This window comes from Aotus nancymaae, unplaced genomic scaffold (assembly GCF_030222135.1).
Source record: "Aotus nancymaae isolate 86718 unplaced genomic scaffold, 86718_ANA_hifiasm-v0.15.2.pri h1tg000028l, whole genome shotgun sequence".
NCBI lineage: Eukaryota > Metazoa > Chordata > Mammalia > Primates > Aotidae > Aotus > Aotus nancymaae.
The window spans coordinates 32933219-32952593 of record NW_026988441.1 but is presented as its reverse complement, the minus strand read 5'-3'; the positions used below and the strand labels follow the sequence as shown (position 1 = coordinate 32952593).

Sequence of the window (19375 nt, the reverse complement as noted above, 5' to 3'; positions counted from 1 at the left end):
TGCCTGTAATCCCAGCTACTCAGGAGGCTGAGGCAGGAAAATCGCTTGATCCTGGGAGGCAGAGGTTGCAGTGAGCCGAGATCTCACCATTGCATTCAAGCCTGGGCAACAGAGCAAGACTCCATCTCAAAAAAAAAAAGGAAAAAAGTCTGCGGGGAGACATCATCTACATAACAGTCCACCTTTGCTAGCTCAGCCTGTTTCTTTCTCACTCTACTAAGCTGTCTTGCTACTAAACCTAATTTACTGACCTCAAGTTGCTATTTAAGCTTTTCTGTTTTATTGCTGGGTAGGTCTTCATTCTGAAGGCTCCCATATATACATGTTAAATACGTTTGCATGCCTTCTTTTCTATTAATCAATCTGCCTCGGATCAATTAGTTTTCAGCAAACCTTTAGGACACCAAGAGTCTATCATCCCCACAAAGCCATCCTCTATTCTCAGAGCAGGAGGGGAACCAGGTCAGGCATGACTCCTCCAGGAGGGAGAGACAGATATCATGCTGTGGGGCAGGAATTGGGATGAGACATGGCCAAGACTTCCTCACAGTGGAAGTACCATCTTCTCTTCACAGTGTGGAAATGCTTCCTCCTTCCAGACCTTCATTTTCATTAGCGAGAGACTCTCACCTGAGGTCAGTTTAATCTTATTACCAGAAAGAGGTACCGATCTAGACCCCAAAAGAGAGTTATTGGATCTTATGCGAGAGTAAATACAGGGTGAGTCCATAAATTAAAAGCAAGTTTATTAGAGAAATAAAGAAACAAAGAAATGGCTACTCCATAGGCAGAGCAGCTGCATGGTCTGCTTGACAGAGTATACTTATAGTTATTTCTTTATTATATGCTAAACAAGGGGTGGATTATTCATGAGTGTTCTGGGAGAGGGGCAGGCAGTTCTCATAACTGAGGTTTCTACCCCCTGTTATATATACCACATAAGGTAATTTCTGGACATTGCCATGGCGTTTATAAACTGTCATTGCGCTGGTGGGAGTGTCTGTTAGCATGCTAATGCATTATAATTATTGTATAATAAGCAGTGAAGGTAGGGCACAGTGGCTTACACCTGTAATCCCAACACTTTGGGAGGCCAAGATGGGCAAATCATGAGGTCAAGAGATCGAGAGCATCCTGACCAACATGGTGAAACCCCATCTCTACTAAAAATACAAAAATTAGCTGAGGGTGGTGGCACATGCCTGTAGTCCCAGCTATCGGGAGGCTGAAGCAGGAGAATCACGTGAACCCAGGAGGCAGAGGTTGCGGTGAGCCGAGATCGCGCCATTGCACTCCAGCCTGGGTAACGAGAGCGAAACTCCGTCTCAAAAATAATAATGATAATAATAATAATAAGCAATGAGATCACTTTCTTCTTTTCCTTTTTTTTTTTTTTGAGACGGAGTTTCGCTCTCGTTACCCAGGCTGGAGTGCAATGGCGCGATCTCGGCTCACCGCAACCTCCGCCTCCTGGGTTCACGTGATTCTCATGCCTCAGCCTCCTGAGTAGCTGGGACTACAGGTACGCGCCACCATGTCCAGCTAATTGTTTGTATTTTTAGTAGAGACGGGGTTTCACCATGTTGACCAGGATGGTCTCGATCTCTTGACCTCGTGATCCACCTGCCTCTGCCTCCCAAAGTGCTGGAATTACAGGCGTGAGCCACGGCGCCCAGCCCTCCTTTTTTTTTTTAATTTGAGACAGTCTGACTCCCTCCCCCAGGCTGGAGTGCAGCAGCGCAATCATAGCTTACTCCTGCCTCTCTGCCTTCCTGCAGCCTCTGCCTCCCGGGCTCAAGCATCCCTCCCAGCTCAGCCTCCAGAGTAGCTGAGACTACAGGCGCAGGCCACCACAACCGGCTAATTTTTTGTAGAGATGGGGTATCACTCTGTTGCCCAGGGTGGCAGAGGTCACTTTCATCACCATCTTGGTTTTGGTGGGCTTTGACTGGTTTCTTTACTGCATTTTATCAGTGGGACCTTTATGACCGGTATCTTGTGATACCAGTCCTGCAGACCTCCTGTCTCATCTGTGACTAAGAATGCCTAAACCCCTGGAATGCAGCCCAGTAGGTCTCACCCTTATTTTACTCAGCCCCTATTCAGGATGGATTCACTCTGGTTCAAACACCTCTGACAATCTAACTTAAATAAAGTCAACTTCATAAACCCTTTATTCATAACACAACCCAAACAATTTGTTCTCTGAGCCTGACCTTCACAGATTTTCTTCTTATATACAAATTACTGTCTGTCCCCAGAGACCCTATGCATGCTAAAACCAAAACACTGCCCAGAAAATGGCTCCAGGCTTCAGAGGTACAACCCCAGATAGGACAGAACCCCCAAGCCATCTGCACGTGGGTCTCCTGCCTTCCAGGACTCTGCAACTTCCCAGAATCCACACTCCTTCTTGACCAGTTCTGAGCAGCTGGAGGCCACCTGCAGTAGAGGGCGTGCCTGCCCAGGAAGCACCCTTTCCTTCCCTGCAAGCTCCGGACTGGCCTGAGCGGAGAGTCACTGGCCTCGGGCTCTGCTGCCCCCTGCAGGTTATTCAGCTGCTTCTCACCCCATTGATCAGTTGCTAGAGACAAACACCGTCAATCCCAGCTGTGAATAAGACACTAGCAGAGTCCCTGCTTTCCTCCTATGTGTATGTATGACCTAAGGAAAAACAGGCCGGGTGCGGTGGCTCAGGCCTGTAATCCTAGGACTTTGGGAGGCCGAGGCTGGCGGATCACTTGAGGTCACGAGCTGGAGACCAGCCTGGGCAATATGGTGAAACCCCATCTCTGTTAAAAATACTAAAAAATTAGCTGGGCGAATAGCTTGAACCTGGGAAGCCCAGGTTGCAGTGAGCCAAGATAGCACCACTGTACTCCATCCTGGGTGACAGAACGAGACTCCATCAGAAATAAATGAAAGGAAGGAAAAAAGGAAAGAGAGAGGAGAAAAGGGGAGGGGAGAGGCAGGGAGGGAAGGGGAGAAACAATTCTAAGAAAATTTAAATTCATTAGAAGACTCAGATCACAGGCCTGGCACAGCGCAGTGGCTCACGTCTGTAATCCCAGCACTTTGGGAGGCTGAGGCGGGTGGATCACGAGGTCAGATGTTCGAGACCAGCCTGGCCAAGATGGTGAAACCCCGTCTATACTAAAAATACAAAAATTAGCTGGGCATGATGGAGGGCATCTGTAATCCCAGCTACTCCAGAAGCTGAGGCAGGAGAATCGCTTGAACCCGGGAGGTGAAGGTTGCAGTGAGCCGAGATCGCGCCACTGCACTCTAGCCTGGGCGACAGAGCAAGATTCTGTCCCCACCCTCCCCCCACCCCACCAAAAAAAAAGAAGAAGAGAAAGACTCGGATGGCGACCTCTCCGTGGCAGCTGAGGAATCTGCAGCCGGAAAACAACTGCAACTGCCAGGCGGGTCCGAGAGTGGGTGCAGACAGGGAATGAAGTGGAAGAGGCCACAGGAAGGGATGGCGGCCTGGGCTCCCACAGCAACTGTGGCTCTAAAGCCTGGAGCCTGGGAGGAAGGGATGGGGGCTCCCGGGACTCGAAGCCTGAAGTAAAGAGAGTCGGTAGCGCCCAGGGGGCCAGGGGGTGGGGGAGCTGATCCCGGCCAGGGCTGTGGCGCCTGAAGGAGAAAGTAGGGGGTTTTGGGTGGGAGCAGCAAACTGACAGTGTTACAGAGAGGGGCATTCTTTTTTTTTTTTTTTTTGAGTCGGAGTTTCACTCTTGTCGCCCGGGCTGTAGTGCAATGGCACGATCTCGGCTCACCGCAACCTCCGCCTCCCGGGTTCAAGTGATTCTCTTGCCTCAACTTCCCAAGTATCTGGGATCACAGGCATGTGCCACCACGCCTGGATAATTTTTGTTTTGTATTTTTAGTAGATACTGGGTGTCTCCATTTTGTCAGGCTGGTCTCGAACTCCTGACCTCAGGTGATCTGCCCATCTCTGCCTCCCAAAGTGCTGAGATTACAAGCCTGAGCCACCATGCCAGGCCTAAGGGAGAGGGGCATTCTTGTGTGGGTTGGGGAGGGATCCTGGAAGGGCACAGGGTGAGGTTAAAGCTTGGCGAAGGCGGGTTCATGCCTAGGATATGAGCGTCTTGGAGCGGGTGAGGGTGTGACCAGGTTTTGGAGGCAGGCCAGGGTTTCTGGGTATGTTGAATGGTCCCAGGGAGACTGGGACTACTCAGGGAGTTGGGTAGGGGGCAGGTTACAGAAAAGGTTTGAAAGGAGAGGTGTGCAAAGCCCAGGAAGAGGGACTAAGGGGGCAGGGAGGCTTAGTCAGTGGGCGGTGGGTGTCTGCCCTGTCAGTCTCACATGGTTCAAAGGATCAGAATCCAGTTATGAGGAGTTTATTTATTTATTTATTTATTTATTTTTGAGACAGAGTTTCACCCTTGTTGCCCAGGCTGGAGTGCAATGGCATGATCTCGGCTCGCCACAACCTCTGCCTCTAGGTTCAAGTGATTCTCCTGCCTCGGCCTCCCAAGTGACTGGATTACAGGCATGTGCCACCACGCCTGGCTAATTTTGTATTTTCAGTAGAGATGGAGTTTCTCCATGTTGGTCAGGCTGGTCTCAAACTCCTGACCTCAGATGTGATCTGCCTGCCTCAGCCTCCCAAAGTGCTCGGATTACAAGCATGAGCCATTGTGCCAGGCCTGTGAGTTTATTAAAGTGAAAAGCAGGGGATGGCCATTCTGGAAAATACACACTTCAAATAAATGGACTCAGCCCTTTCTTGCTCAGATTTTGAATGACTCATTTTCACAACTCCTAACACTTAGCAAGTCACATTTTCCCCTCTCGTTTTGGTCTTGGCCTGAACCCTGCCTGCTCTCCTTTGCACCCTCGTTCCCAGACCAAACTGAGGGTTGGGCAACTTATTCTCTGTACTCAATAACAAGATGCAGACAAACTGGGAAACAAGAGAGTTGCTTTTTTTTTTTTTTTGAGACAGAGTTTCGCTCTTGTTACCCAGGCTGGAGTGCAGTGGCACGATCTCGGCTCACCGCAACCTCCACCTCCTGGGTTCAGGCAATTCTCCTGCCTCAGCCTCCTGAGTAGCTGGGATTACAGGCACGCACCACCATGCCAAGCCAATTTTTTGTATTTTTAGTAGAGACGGGGTTTCACCATGTTGACCAGGATGGTCTCGATCTCTTGACCTCGTGATCCACCTGCCTCGGCCTCCCAAAGTGCTGGGATTACAGGCGTGAGCCACCGCACCCGGCCCACTTTTTTTTTTTTTTTTTTTTTGAGATGGTCTTTCTCTGTCACCCAGGCTGGAGTGCAGTGGCACAATCTTGGCTCACTGTAACCTCCACCTCTCTGGTTCAGGCCATTCTTGTGCCTCAACTTCTCGAGTAGCTGGGATTACAGATGTTGGCCAACATGCCTGGCTAATTCTTGTATTTTTTGTGGAGACACCATGCTGACTAGGCTTGTCTCGAACTCCTGACTTCAAGTGATCTGCCTGCCTTGGCCTCCCAAAGTGCTGGGATTACAGGGTAGCCACCACACCTGGCCTCTTTCTTTTTCTTTCTTTCTTTTTTGTTTTTTTAAAGACATTCTTGCTCTGTCACCCAGGCTGGAGTGCAGTGGCATGATCTTGGCTCACTGTAACCTCTGATTCTGGGTTCAGGCAATTCTGCCTCAGCCTCCCCAGCAGCTGGGCTTGCAGGTGCATGCCACTGCCAGGCTAATTTTCATACTTTTAGTATAGAAGGGGTTTCACTATGTTGGCCAGGCTGGTCTCCAACTCTTGACCTCGAAAGATCCACCCACCTCGGCCTCCCAAAATGTTGGGATTACAGGCATGAGCCACCATGCCTTGCCAAGAGAGCTTATTTGTGTAAGCCGGTACAGGGAGAAGGCCAGGAAAATATCCGACCAACTCCAAATTACAAAGTTTTCCAGTGCTTATATACCTTCTGAGCTTTATGTCTATGTGTAACTGTACATTCATCTGAAGACATAAGTGATTAATTTCTTCTAATCTATAACTAAGGTCTGAGTCTTGGGGACTTAAGGGAGCCTCAGTAAAGTTTACTTAATCTAGATGGGTCCAGGTGCTGAAAGTGATTATCCTTATCTTGTCTCCTGCTAAGTTATGGAGGTTTGGAGAGTTCCTTCCTGGAGGTTTGGGGAGTTCCTTTCAACCCCCAATAAAACTTGTTTAATCCTAACTGGGTACTGGTACTAGGAGTGTGAGCATTCCTTCATTATCTTGTATGCTTCAAGGCTCAGGAGGCCTTTATTACTCATTCCAACCTTTGTGTAAGAGCACTGGCTCTATCAGCCTCTAATATTTAACCTAACCACTCAGTCAGTGCTGAAACAATTGTTATGTGAGGGTTTTTTGTTTCTTTCTTTTTCTTTTCTTTTCTGGAGTGCAATGATGTGATCTCGACTCACTGCAACCTCTGCCTCCTGGTTTCAAGGAATTCTCCTGCCTCAGCCTCCCAAGTAGCTGGGATTATAGGCATGTACCACCACGCCTGGCTAATTTTGTATTTTTAGTGGAGATGAAGTTTCTCTATGTTGCCCAGGCTGGTCTTGAACTCCTGATCTTAGGTGATCTGCCCACCTCAACCTCCCAAAGTGCTGGGATTACAGGTGTGAGCCACCATGCCCAGCCTTTTTGTTTATTTTTCCCAGACAGAGTGAGACTCTTTCACCCAGGCTGGAGTGCAGTGGCATGATCTTGGCTCACTGCAACCTCCACCTCTCAGGCTCAATCAATTCTCATGCCTTAGCTTCCTGAGTAGCTGGGATTACAGTCATGTGCCACCATACCTGGCTAATTTTTTGTATTTTTTAGTAGAGACAGGGGTCTCATCATGTTAGCCAGGTTGGTCTCAAGTGATCCTCCCACCTTGGCTTCCCAAAGTGCTGGGATTATGGGCCTGAGCCACTGCACATGGCCAAAACAGTTGTTACAGAGGTCTACCTGTTCAGCTTTTGTGAGACCTGGCCTGCCCACCCTTGGGATGGTTTGTGATGCTGTCTTGTTCGGAAAAGCCATGCTGATCTTTTTACACTTTACAGTAATTTGGGTTGGATCATCTCTGTGCTGTGCTCAGATTGTCCTTCCTCCCTTTGGGGTTGAGGAAAAGTGTTAGGGACAAGCTGCGCAGGCTGACCCCTTCCCCACCTCTGACTGCTCTGCAGCTACGTTCCTGAGCCCCTACCCAGGCACCACATCAAGGTTTCCAGACGTACTACAGTTAAGCAAAGCCTGATTACAGCCATCCGGCAGGGCAGCTCGAGGGAGGACAGGGAAAACATTTGTCGGTTATCCATACTTGTAAATTCCAGTTTGACACATATCTGCAAAAAACTCCTGGTTTCTCTCTTTTTTTTAAAAAAAAAAGACTGCTGCCACAAAAGTCACCGGATGATGTATTGTAGGTCTGTTACAAGTTGACAAACTGTCTCTGTGCCTGCTACCAGGGGATAGATGACCTCAGTCCCGAAACTCCCTTATGCCCCTCTCACCCCGTAAAAACCCCTTGTTTTGTAAGCTCGGGCTGCGTCCTCTGATTGTTATGGAACAGCCCGGTAGGTTAATAAAACTTGCTTGCCTGACTTTGGGTCTATCCTCCTTTCTCTTGGCCACCCTTACAAAAAGGAAATACATTTGAATCATTCCTGTGTGTTTGTGAAACAGGCAGCAACAAATAGTTATTTGATTTCTACGAATGAGGCTCATACTGGGTAGAGAGATCAGAGCCATTCAGGGGAATATTTCTCAACAAATTACAGATGATCAAATTGTCTACAAAACAGCTTTTTTTTTCTTTTCTTTTTTTTTGAGACGGAGTTTCACTCTTGTTACCCAGGCTGGAGTGCGATGGCGCGATCTCGGCTCACCGCAACCTCCGCCTCCTGGGTTCAGGCAATTCTCCTGCCTCAGCCTCCTGAGTAGCTGGGATTACAGGCACGCGCCACCATGCCCAGCTAATTTTTTGTATTTTTAGTAGAGACGGGGTTTCACCATGTTGACCAGGATGGTCTCGATCTCTTGACCTCGTGATCCACCCGCCTCGGCCTCCCAAAGTGCTGGGATTACAGGTGTGAGCCACCACGCCCAGCCCGGGTCTCACTCTTTTGCCCAGGCTGGTCTTGCTGTGGTCGGGCTGGTCTCCAACTTCAGCTTCAAGTGATCCCCTCCCCTTCCTCTGGTCAGACTGTCTCCAACTCCCAGCTTCAAGCGATCTGCTCCCCTTGGCCTCCGAAATTTCTGGGATTATAGATATGAGCCACGGCAACCGGCCTCCCAGTAGTTGTTGAATGATATTTGCAACCTCGAAGAGTTCTGCAGCAGCATATTCCCTGACAATGAGAGTCTTCTGCATCCTTTCATCCCATGTTGCAGACGTTGCTGAGCTTTCCCCTTTTGTTTGCATAGTGGGACAAGCATGTCAATGATCCTCCTCCTCCTCATAGATGACTTCTTTGTCATCAGTCTTCCTCTTCATAAATTGCGAAGGAATCCAAGTTCTCACATCTCAATCGGGCTTACTTAGAGTATCAGCTATAAGTCTGCATCAGTTCCACAGCTCCAGGATCCATCAAGGCTGCCTCCTTTTTCCTCCCCACGGTCCTGTCCTAGAAGCCCCCAGCTCTGCTCGCCAGGTGCCTTAGGCTGTACAGCTGCAATGCTGCTGGACCCAGGCAGCTATCTGTCCCTGCAGCCCCTCCCCCAACCCATTCCCAGCCCTGCCCTGCCCCAGTGGTATCTTTAGTGTTCCTGGCTGTTAGTGCCGCTGCCACCGCGATTTGAAAGTCTTTTCATGCAGTTAAATTATCTTAGCTTTTTCTCTTCCACTTTATACGTACACACAGGAGGAAGGCAGTGATTCTGCTGGTGTCTTATTCACACGGTGAGATTGAAGGTGTTTGTCTCATGGAAGTGATCAATGGGGGAGAGAAGTAGGCGGATAACCTGTAGGGGGCAGCAGAGGCGGAGGCCGGTCTGGAGCCTGCAAAGGGCCGGAAATGGAACTCCCCTGTATGCCTCTGAGCAGCTCCAGAAGTGGATTCTGAGAAGCTGCAGAGCCCTGGGAAACAGGAGACCCAAGTGCAGACGCGCTTGGGGTGGTGGACAGGGTGGGGGGAAGGGGGTGCGTGTTCAGTCATTAATGCGGTTGGACCTCAGGAGCCTGGGTCCATTTGAGGGGCAGTGTGTTTGGTTTTGGCATGCATCGGGTCACTGGGGTCACGCTGTGATTTGTATATATGAAGAAAATCTATGAAAGTCAGTTTGACAGAATTGTCTGGAACATCACCTGGAGAAAGGGTTTATTAAATTGACAGTTTATTTAGGTCAGAAGCTTAAACTGACTCCAAGGGATAGTTTCCTGTTGTTGAAAATGAAGTTCTAGAAGGAGGGAGCGTTCCTATACTGTGAGGAGAGTTGGTAGAGGTGTTAGGAAACTGTCCATGCCTCATCCCCTATTCCAGCCCCCCTGGAGGATATCTATCTCTCCTTCCTGGTCTAGTCGTGCCTGGCTTGCTCTCCGTTCCTCCCCTGCTCTGAGGCAAACAGATTGCCCCATTGGACACTGAGTCTGGAATTCCCTGCATACACTTGTGACCTGATGCAGCACGAAAGAGCAGAGAGAGCCCATTGAGTGAAGGAGAGGTCAGTGACCTTTCTAAAGTTCAGGAAAGATGCCAGGCACGGTGGCTCACGCCGGTAATCCCAGCACTTTGGGAGGCCGAGGAAGGCGGATCACCCGAGGTCAGGACTGCGAGACCACCCTGACTAACAGGGTGAAACCCTGTCTGTACTAAAAATACAAAAACTAGCTGGGTGTGGTGGTAGGCGCCTGTAATCCCAGCTATCCAGGAGCCTGAGGCAGGAGAATCGCTTGAACGTGGGAGGCGGAGGTGGCAGAGAGCCGAGATCGCGTCATTGCACTCCAGCCTGGGCGACAACAGCGAAACTCCTTCTCTAAATAAATACATAAATAAATAAAAATAAGGTTTAGGAAAGTTTGGCGAAAATGCAAGTATCCAAGGATCAGGGCACAGGGAGGGAGATGGGCTTTAAAGAGGAAGTGAACAGAATCTGCCTGGCTCTACAGGTCCCTGTTATCCCGGGCTTCTGCTGTCACTCAGGGCTCAGCGGGCGAACCAATCAGGAGCGCTGGGGCGGGGCACGGTCCAATCAGGAGCGCTGGGGCGGGGCACGGCCCAATCAGGAGCACGGGCGCGAGACCCTTCCGTTTTTCCAGGGAAGCGGACGGCCGCACGCACGTTCTTTTGCCGCTGTGCCAGCGACCGTTGGAACCCACTTTCCTGCTCTGAGAGGCTCCAGGTTTCTCCGCCAGAGTTCCTGTCGCTCTGTCACCTGCGGTGTGATCCTCTCTAGTCGCGGGAGCCTTGGAGAAGACAGTTGGAATCCCCGCCATGGTGAGTGTGCGGGGCCAGGCGTCCTGAGGCGGCGGCGAAGGGCTGGTTAGAACCGGCTAGAACCGGCTGTGGAAGGACCCGGGCCTCCCCGCGGCGACCCCGGGGTCTGTGGGGCTGGGCCGGCAGCGGGGACCCGGGCCGTCCTGTCCAGTCCCTGCGCAGCAACTGCGGCCCCGGCCCCGGAGCCGTCTCTGGGCAGCTCCGCGTCCCCAGCCGCGCGTCTCCTTAGATTATGCTGAGCCATGGGACGGATCATGGGGGGAATCCCGCCTCAGGTGTGGGGTTCTTGCGTCAGAAAAGTGGTGGTCTTTAGGGTCCCCAGTCGTCTTTTCTCCTCTTAAAAGGTTAAGAGATTTTTTTTTGGGGGGGGGGGGACGGAGTCTCGCTCTGTCACCCAGGCTGGAGTGCAGTGGCACAATCTCGGCTCACTGCAACCTCCGCCTCCTGGGTTCAAGCGATTCTCTTGCTTCGGCCTCCCGAGTACCTGGGCTTACAGGCGCCCCCCACCACGCCGGCTATTTTTTTTTATTTTTAATAGAGATGGGGTTTCACCGTGTTGCCCAGGCTGGTCTCGAACTCCTGACCTCGCGATCCGTTCACCTTGGCCTCCCAAGGTGCTAGGGTTACAGGCGTGAACCACCCTGCCCGGCCATTTTTCTGAGTTTTAAGTATTCCTTTTGAGGTCCCTTTCGGCCACACTTTCTCTTGATGTATGTAGGATTTGGTCCTGGATGAAGGATTTGGTTCGTGGCCAAATAAAGGCTGAGGTTAATTGGTGCCCTCTGCAGATACATTTTTCCTTTCCATTTGAGAATGTGGAAGGAGGAGGGTTGTAGAGAGAGTAGCCTTTGATGCTCTGGGCGAGATGGGGTTTTTTCTTTTGGTTTAGCTTTTGGAAGTTGGCTTTAATTGGCCTTAGGGTTCCTGCCTCCAGACCCAGGTTTTTCCTTTTGATCCAGCTTTGGGAAGTCAGCACAAATTGGCCTTAGATTTCCTGACCCCAGACCTTGGTGTTTTTCCTTGATTCAGCTGTATGAAGTCAGCACAAATTTGCCTTAAGTTCCTTGCCTCCAGACCCTGTTCTCTTGCCTCAGTTCCCCTTTGGAAACTTTTTGGGGTGATGTGTCTTCAGGAGCCCTCTCCTATCTTTCCCTGGTATTGGGTTTTAGAACTGCCTGGGGCTACCCCAACATGCACACACTTGCCATGTCTCTGGGAGGGTTTAGAGAGTATCACCCTGGGGCCACTTTCCACAAGTTAGCCTGTGGTATGGGGGTGGGGCCTCCAAAGGGAGCCACTGAATTTTTCGGGGTAAGAGATGACTGGTACACTCTTCATCTAGTCAGTCAACTCCTTTATTTATTTATTTATTTAGAGATGGAGTCTCCCTCTGTTGCCCAGGCTGGAGTACAGTGGCATGATCTTGGCTCATTGCAACCTCTGCCTCTGGGTTCAAGTGCTTCTCCTGCCTCAGCCTCCCAAGTAGCTGGGACTGCAGGCACGTGCCACCACACCTGGCTAATTTTGTAGAGACAGGGTTTCACCATGTTAGCCAGGCTGGTCTTGATCTCCTGACCTCGTGATCCACCTGCCTTGGCCTCTCAAAGTGCTGGGATTACAGGCGTAAGCCACCGTGCCCAGCCTAGTTAGCCAACTCCTTACCATGCTCACCTTTTTCTCCTCCAACTCCAGTTTCCATTACTTTGAAACATGTGGCTGGTCAGCCAGTTGGATGGAGTCTTGAAGGAAAACAGAAATGATTCTGGTCCTCTGGATTCTCTCAGACAAGTCAATGAGAAATACGATTCCACAAGACAATGAAAGCCCACCCCAACAGGGTGAAGCAAATCAAAATGTATGTGGGGTACATGGTGTGCTGGGGAACGACACAATACAGTGTTGATGAGAACCCTTCATTGTGAACAGGATGGCAGTGTGGTTTTGACAACTACAAGTGTCATATACCCACCAGTCTTATTTATTTATTTATTTGAGATGGAGTCTTGCTCGGTTGCCCAGGCTGGAGTGCAATGGCATGATCTCAGCTCACTGCAACCTCCACCTCCTGTGTTCAAGTGATTCTCCTGCCTCAGCCTCCCGAGTAGCTGGCGCCTGCCACTGTGCCCACCACCATGCCCGGCTAATTTTGTATTTTAGTAGAGATGGGGTTTCACCATGTTGGTCAGGCTGTTCTGGAACGCCTGACCTCAAGTGATCCACCCGCCTCAGCCTCCCAGAGTGCTGGGATTACAGGCATGAACCACCCCACCCAGCCTATACCCACCAGTCGATACAAAAGAGTTTGATTGCCCTAAATATCCCTTGTGCTTCATGTGATCATCATCTCCCCTCCCTCTCTTCCACTAACCAGTTAATCCCTGGCATAACCGATGATTTTATTGCCTCAAGACTTTTGCCTTGTCCAGAGTATCATGTACTTGGAATCATATTGTAAGTAGCCATTTCTGCCTGTTTCATGTAAAAATATGCATTTAAGGTATCTCTGTGTCTTTGTGGCTTGATAGCTGATTGATTGTTTATTTCTTTATTTTACAAAATCTTAAAGAGATAGGGTCTCACTGTGTTGCCCAGTGTGGTCTCAAACTCCCAGCCTGAAGGGGTCCTCCCTCCTCAGCTTTCCAAAGTACTGGGATTACAGGCATAAGCCATCATGCTCTACCACTTGTTTCTATCACTGAATAATTGTCTGTAGTAGGGGTGTATACCATAGTTTGTTTCATTATTCACCTATTCAAGGCTCATGTGATACTTCATGTCTGAATTCCCAGTTACATGGAAGGCTGAGGTGGGAGGATTGCTTGAGGTCAGGAATTGGAGACCAGCATGGTAGATAAAAGTGAGACCCTGTTTATTGAAGAGAAAGAAAAGGCTCATCTTGTTTGACTTTTGTTTTTGGCATTTTTGGCAGTGTAAGGCTGCTATAATTGTTTGGGGGCTGACTTGTGGGATTTGAGTTCACAATTCATTTGGGTCAATACCTAGGACTGTTGAATCATGTGGTAAGACCTTGCTTATCTTGCTCATATCTCCCTAGACTGTCTTCCATAGTGGCTGTCAAAATTTTCCACTCACATAAATAGTGAATGAGAGTTCCTGTGGCTTCGTATTTTTACCAGCATTCGGAGGTGTCAGTGTTTTGAATTTTAGCTATTCCACCGTGTGTTTGTTGGTGCTGTTGTACTGGCCCGAGCATAGAAAGTCAACACCAAGACAAAAGTATGCCAAATTTCAGGGTCTTTATTGCCGGCGGCCATGGAGGACTCACGTCTCTCCAACCCATGGCCCCGAAAGGAGGGTGTCAAGAACTTTTATACCCATAAAACCACCTCGGGAGTGAGGGTGAGGGGCAGGGATGGGGGTGAGGGGCTTCAGATGTTCTGAGGGCGAGTGGATTCTGTAAATCACCTCCTGGGCGGAGATGAGGGTGAGGGGCCCGGGACATTCCAGTGGATTCCTGGGCGAAGATGAAGGTGAGGGTCTCCGGACGTTCCGAGGACCAGGGGACTTTTGACTTTCTGATTGTTACTTAAGTGGTTCACAAAAGTCAAGATTAGCATTTGTTTACACATCGTCTGGGTAGGGTGGAAATTACAGTCCTTAATTACTTATTACAAGTCGCAGTGGCCAAGATGGCATGGGTTTGGACTGCTTGCCTGTCACATTTGGGTTACAGAGAGCAGTTTCAATAGAAAGCCGAGGTATGGTTGAGGTATGCAGTTTTATGGGGCTTTTACCATGTCACAGTGCGTCATTCTTGTTTTCTTTCTTTGTTTTTGGTGCCTTATTGTTAATTTCTATTTATTTATTTAAGATGGAGTCTTGCTCTGTTGTCCAGGCTGGAGTGCAGTGGTGCGATCTCGGCTCACTGCACCTTCTGCCTCCCATGTTCAAGCAATTCTCCTGCCTTAGCCTCCCAAGTAGCTGAGATTACAGGTGCCTGCCACTGTGCCTGGCTGATATTTTTTTAAATTAATTAATTAATTTTCTTTTAAGACGGGGTTTCACCATGTTGGTCAGGCTGGTCTCGAACTCCTGACCTCGTTATCTGTAGGGGGGAGACCCCATAAGTGCCAAGGCAGAAGCCAAAAGCCTCAGCCTGTTTCCATGTAAATAATGAAGAAGAAAGTAACTAGAAATATAACCATAGTAGTTATTAGCTATTCATAGGTGATCTTAGTAATTCATAGGTGATTTAATTCTTTTACTAATGCCTCTCAGGTTGGAAGCCTGAACCTGGGGCGACATTGTGAAATGAATGACCCTAAGGCAAGACACTTCAAGCCCTCTGTCATGCCCGTGTAAGAGCTGCTGGAGGATGCCTCGGCTGTGTGGCAGCCCCAGTGCTGGGAAGGGGCCTGCTGCTTAGCCAGGTAGAGAAGGAGTCATCCAAGATGGCCTAGACTTCTCCTTCCCCACAGGAGGTAGGAGAAAACTCTGCCTCCTCCAAGCTCTTGTGGTAAGGCCTGACGGCTGTCAGGTAGGCCCACAGACATCCGAGGGCTTAATTGTCTTTATGTGATGCTGTGCTTCAGTGGTCACGTTCCATGTCTACTCTCATGCTCCGATTATGCACCTGGTTCCTTTTTTCTTAGAAGAGATAATCAGTAAAAGTAATATAAATCTTAATGTCTTGGTTCTTTCTTAACAAGTATGGAAAAGTGCTGATGCATTATGCTCCTTACCTCATCTCGGCTACTAGAAATCCCTGAGCGCCTACCTGTATGACACGTGATGTATTTGACCCTATCACTGCCACGCCCTATCTACCCTGCCCCCAGCTTTGTGCTCAATAAAAGTCAGAGTGTCCAGGCACTTGGGGCCACTGAGGGACTCCGCGCTTTGGTTGACAGTGGACCTCCAGGCCCAAACTCTCTTTTCTCTGTCTCTGTGTCTTCTGTCTTTTATTTCTACAATTTCTTATTTCCACACCAGCAGAGAGGAGCTCACAGAACCCTGTAGGGCTGAACCCTATGGTGATCTACCTGCCTCGGCCTCCTAAAATGCTGAGATTACAGGCGTGAGCCACCATGCCTAGCCACTAAAAGCTTTATTTTTTTAATTTTATTTTTGAGACAGAGTTTTGGTCTTGTTGCCCAGGCTGGAGTGCAGTGGCACAGTCTTTCTTAACTCACTGCAACCACTGCCTCCCAGGTTCAAGTGATTCTTCTGCCTCAGCCTCCCAAGTAGCTGGGATTATAGGTGCCTACTACCACACCTGGCTAATTTTGCATTTTAGTAGAGATGGGGTTTCACCATGTTTGTCAGGATGACCTCAGATAATCCACCCACCTCAGCCTCCCAAAGTGCTGGGATTATAAGGGTGAGCCACTGTGCCTGGTCAAAAGTTTTAATTTGAATGAAATCCAGTGTATCAGTTATTTTCATTCACAAATTGGTTTTTGTGTTTTATGTGAAACCTTATTGCCACATCCAAGGTCATCTTGATTTTCACATGTATTTTGTTCTAGAATTTGTGAATTTTGCATTTTTCGTTAGCGTAAATGATTCATTACGAGTTATTTTCATGAAAGTTGTAACTTCTCTAATGCATTTCTTTGTCTGTGTGTCATCTTTAGGAGAAAACAGTCTTTCACCATAAAGAATGAAAGTAGTTCTAGGCCCAGCACGGTGGCTCATGCCTGTAATCCCAGCACTTTGGGAGGCTGAGGCTGGCGAATTACAAGGTCAGGAGTTCAAGACCAGCCTGGTCAGTATGGTGAAACCGGTCTCTATTAAAAATACAAAAATTAGCTGGGCATGGTGGCGGGTGCCTGTAATCACAGCTACTCCAGAGGCTGAGGCAAGAGAATTGCTTGAACCTGGGAGGCAGAGGTTGCAGTGAGCCGAAGATCATGGAGTTGTACTTCAGCATAGGTGACAGAGTGAGACTCTGACTCAAAAAAAAAAAAAAAAAAGAAAATAGTTCTGCATTTTTTAAATACATGCGTTGTAATAGATTAAGGAGGTTCTTTTGTATATCTGTTTATTGAGTGTTTTTATCATGAAGGTATGCTAAAGTTTGTCCCATGTTTTTCTGCACCTGCTAGGATGTTCTTGTGGAGTTTTTTTGCTGTGGATTCTATGCTGCGTATTGCATGACTGGATTTTCTTTTCTTTTTTTTTTTTTTGAGACGGAGTCTCACTCTATTGCCCAGACTGGAGTGCAGTGGTGGGATCTTGGCTCACTGCAACCTCCACCTCCCAGGTTCTAGCAATTCTCCTACCTCAGCCTCCCGAGTAGCTCCCAGCTACTGACTACAGACATATATCACCATGCTCAGCTAATTTTTGTATTTTTAGTAGAGATGGAGTTTTCACCACATTGGCCAGGCCTGTCTTGAACTCCTGACCTCAAGTGATCCGCACGCCTCGCCCTACCAAAATGCTGGGATTACAGGCGTGAGCCATGGCACCCAGCCAGCCTGCGTAAATTGATTTTCACAGGTGAAAAGCACCATTGCTTTCCAGGATTAAATCCTACTTCATCATGGGGTGTAGAGATTGTCTTATGTTGGTGGATTCTCTTTGCACATATATTGGTGAGATGTTTCCTCTGGGAAAAAAATTGCTTTTTGAGACAGTGTTACTCTGCCCCCCAGGCTGGAGTGCAGTGGTTTGATCTCACCTCACTGCAACCTCCCCATCCCAGGCTCAAGTGATCCTCCCACCTTAGCCTCCTGAGTAGCTGGGACTTCAGGCGTGCTACCATGTCTGGGTAATTTTTGTGTTTTTTGGTAGAGATGGGGTTTCACTGTGTTACCCAGGCTGGTCTCAATCTCCTGGCCTTAAGTGCTCTGCCTGCCTTGGCCTTTCAAAGTGCTGAGATTACAGGCATGAGCCACCATGCCTGGCCTCCTGTCAGAATTTAAAGGAGATATTCATGTATATATTATATTAATACATGAATATAATATAATGTAAGACTATAATATAGGATAGGATATAGCTCTGTGTATGTGCATATAGACATATATACACACACACTTGCAGTATTTGTATATAGTTTATTGTTTAGTTATGGTAGGTAATTGGTAAATATATATAAATTGGACATGATACATGACTACCACATAAATGATAACATAGCATATATCATTATACTATTATAGTGTAAATTTATATAGTTTTAACCTCCATAGTGTAGTGGGATTCATTTCTATGTCAGCCTGCAGAATCATTCAAATAAACCAGTCCCATCCTTTCATCAGAACAAAGGAAAACCTCACCCTCTTGATACTACAGAATGAGCCACCTAAAAGTCTTCATGATTGTGGATTTAGGAAGAAGATTCTGTGCTATAACAAGAGAAGCAGTAGACACAAAGAAGTATATCATTTAGATTACGTCAAAATTAAAAAATTTGTCATTCAAAAGAAACCACAAGGAAATACAAGACTATAACTAAATGTGGTAGTTCATGCCTGTAATTCCAACACTTTGGAAGCTGAGGTGGGGAGATTTCTTAAGCCCAGGAATTCACGTCAAGCCTGGGCAACATAGTGAGACCCTGTCTCTACAAAAAAATAAAAAGCCAAGTGGAGTGTCAGGCTCCTGTGGTTCCAAGTACTTGAGGAGCTGGGGTAGAAGAATTGCTTGAGCACAGGTTGAGGCTGCAGTGAGCTGTAATCATGCCATTGCACTCCAGCCTGGGCAACAGAGACTCTGTCTCAAAATAAGTTCTTATATAGGCAAAAAGCAAAGAAATTTAACAGGATTACAGTCTTTTGTATATAAGGCTGGTTTAGGAGGTACAACAATATAATTAGTTGCAGGTTTGTTGTGCCTTTTTTTTTTTTTTTTTTTTGGTAGAGCTTGACTTATTTTCTCTAAAAGTGGTTTTCATTTTTTTCCCCTAATTTATTATTATTATTTTTTGAGACAGTCTCACTCTGTCACCCAGCTGGAGTGCAGTAGCATGATCTCAGCTCACTGCAACCTCCGCCTCCCAAATTCAAGCTATTCTCCTGTCTCAGCCTCTCAAGTAGCTGGGATTACAGGCATCCGAGACTTTTTTTTGTATTTTAGTAGAGATGGGTTTCACCATGTTGCCCAGGCTTGTCTCGAAGTCCTGAGATCAGGCAGCCCACCCACCTCGACCTCCCAAAGTGCTACGATTATAGGCATGAGCCACCGTGTCTGACCTATTTTACTGTTTTTGAGACGAGCTCTGTCACCCAGATTAGAGTTTAGTGGCTTGATCTCTGCTCACTGCAACCTCCGCCTCCCACGTTCAAACAATTCTCCTGTCTCAGCCTCCCGGGTAGCTGGAACTAAAGGTGTGTGCCACCATGCTGGGCTAATTTTTGTATTTTTAGTAGAGGTGGGGTTTCACCATATTGGTCAGGCTGATCTTAAACTCCTGACCTCAGGTGATCCATTGGTCTTGGCCTCCCAAAGTGCTGGGATTACAGGCATGAGCCACCACCACACCTGGCCTTATTTTTTTTCCCTAATTTAAAAGAATGAATTTAATATTCTAGCTTAAGACAATGTGATGGTCATGAAGTCTTTGTGTGAGAAAGGTAGGAGATAAGTTAACTTATAATGAAGATCAAGAGTGAAGAGGGTGCAAGGCCGGGCGCGGTGGCTCACGCCTGTAATCCCAGCACTTTGGGAGGCCAAGGCGGGTGGATCACGAGGTCAAGAGATCGAGACCATCCCGGTCAACATGGTGAAACCCCGTCTCTACTAAAAATACAAAAAAATTAGCTGGGCACGGTGGCTCGTGCCTGTAATCCCAGCTACTCAGGAGGCTGAGGCAGGAGAATTGCCTGAACCCAGGAGGCGGAGGTTGCGGTTAGCCGAGATCGTGCCATTGCGCTCCAGCCTGGGTAACAAGAGTGAAACTCCGTCTCAAAAAAAAAAAAAAAAAAAAAAAAGAGTGAAGAGGGTGCAAATCAACAGGAAGTAAATTAAA

The 19375-nt window shown here is 48.1% G+C and overlaps 1 protein-coding gene across 2 annotated transcripts in view; it reads left to right on the top strand.

Annotated features, from left to right (window-relative positions):
- Positions 1–10270: 10270 nt before the first annotated feature.
- LOC105706145 (zinc finger protein 433-like) overlaps positions 10271–19375 on the top strand; it is a 53094-nt gene continuing 43989 nt past the window's right edge. For both annotated transcript variants that reach the window (XM_012436314.3, XM_021676702.2), the window contains exon 1: positions 10271–10437. In XM_012436314.3, coding sequence (XP_012291737.2) covers positions 10435–10437 — 3 coding nt within the window. In that variant the 5' untranslated portion in view covers positions 10271–10434. The remainder of the gene's footprint in view (positions 10438–19375) is intronic.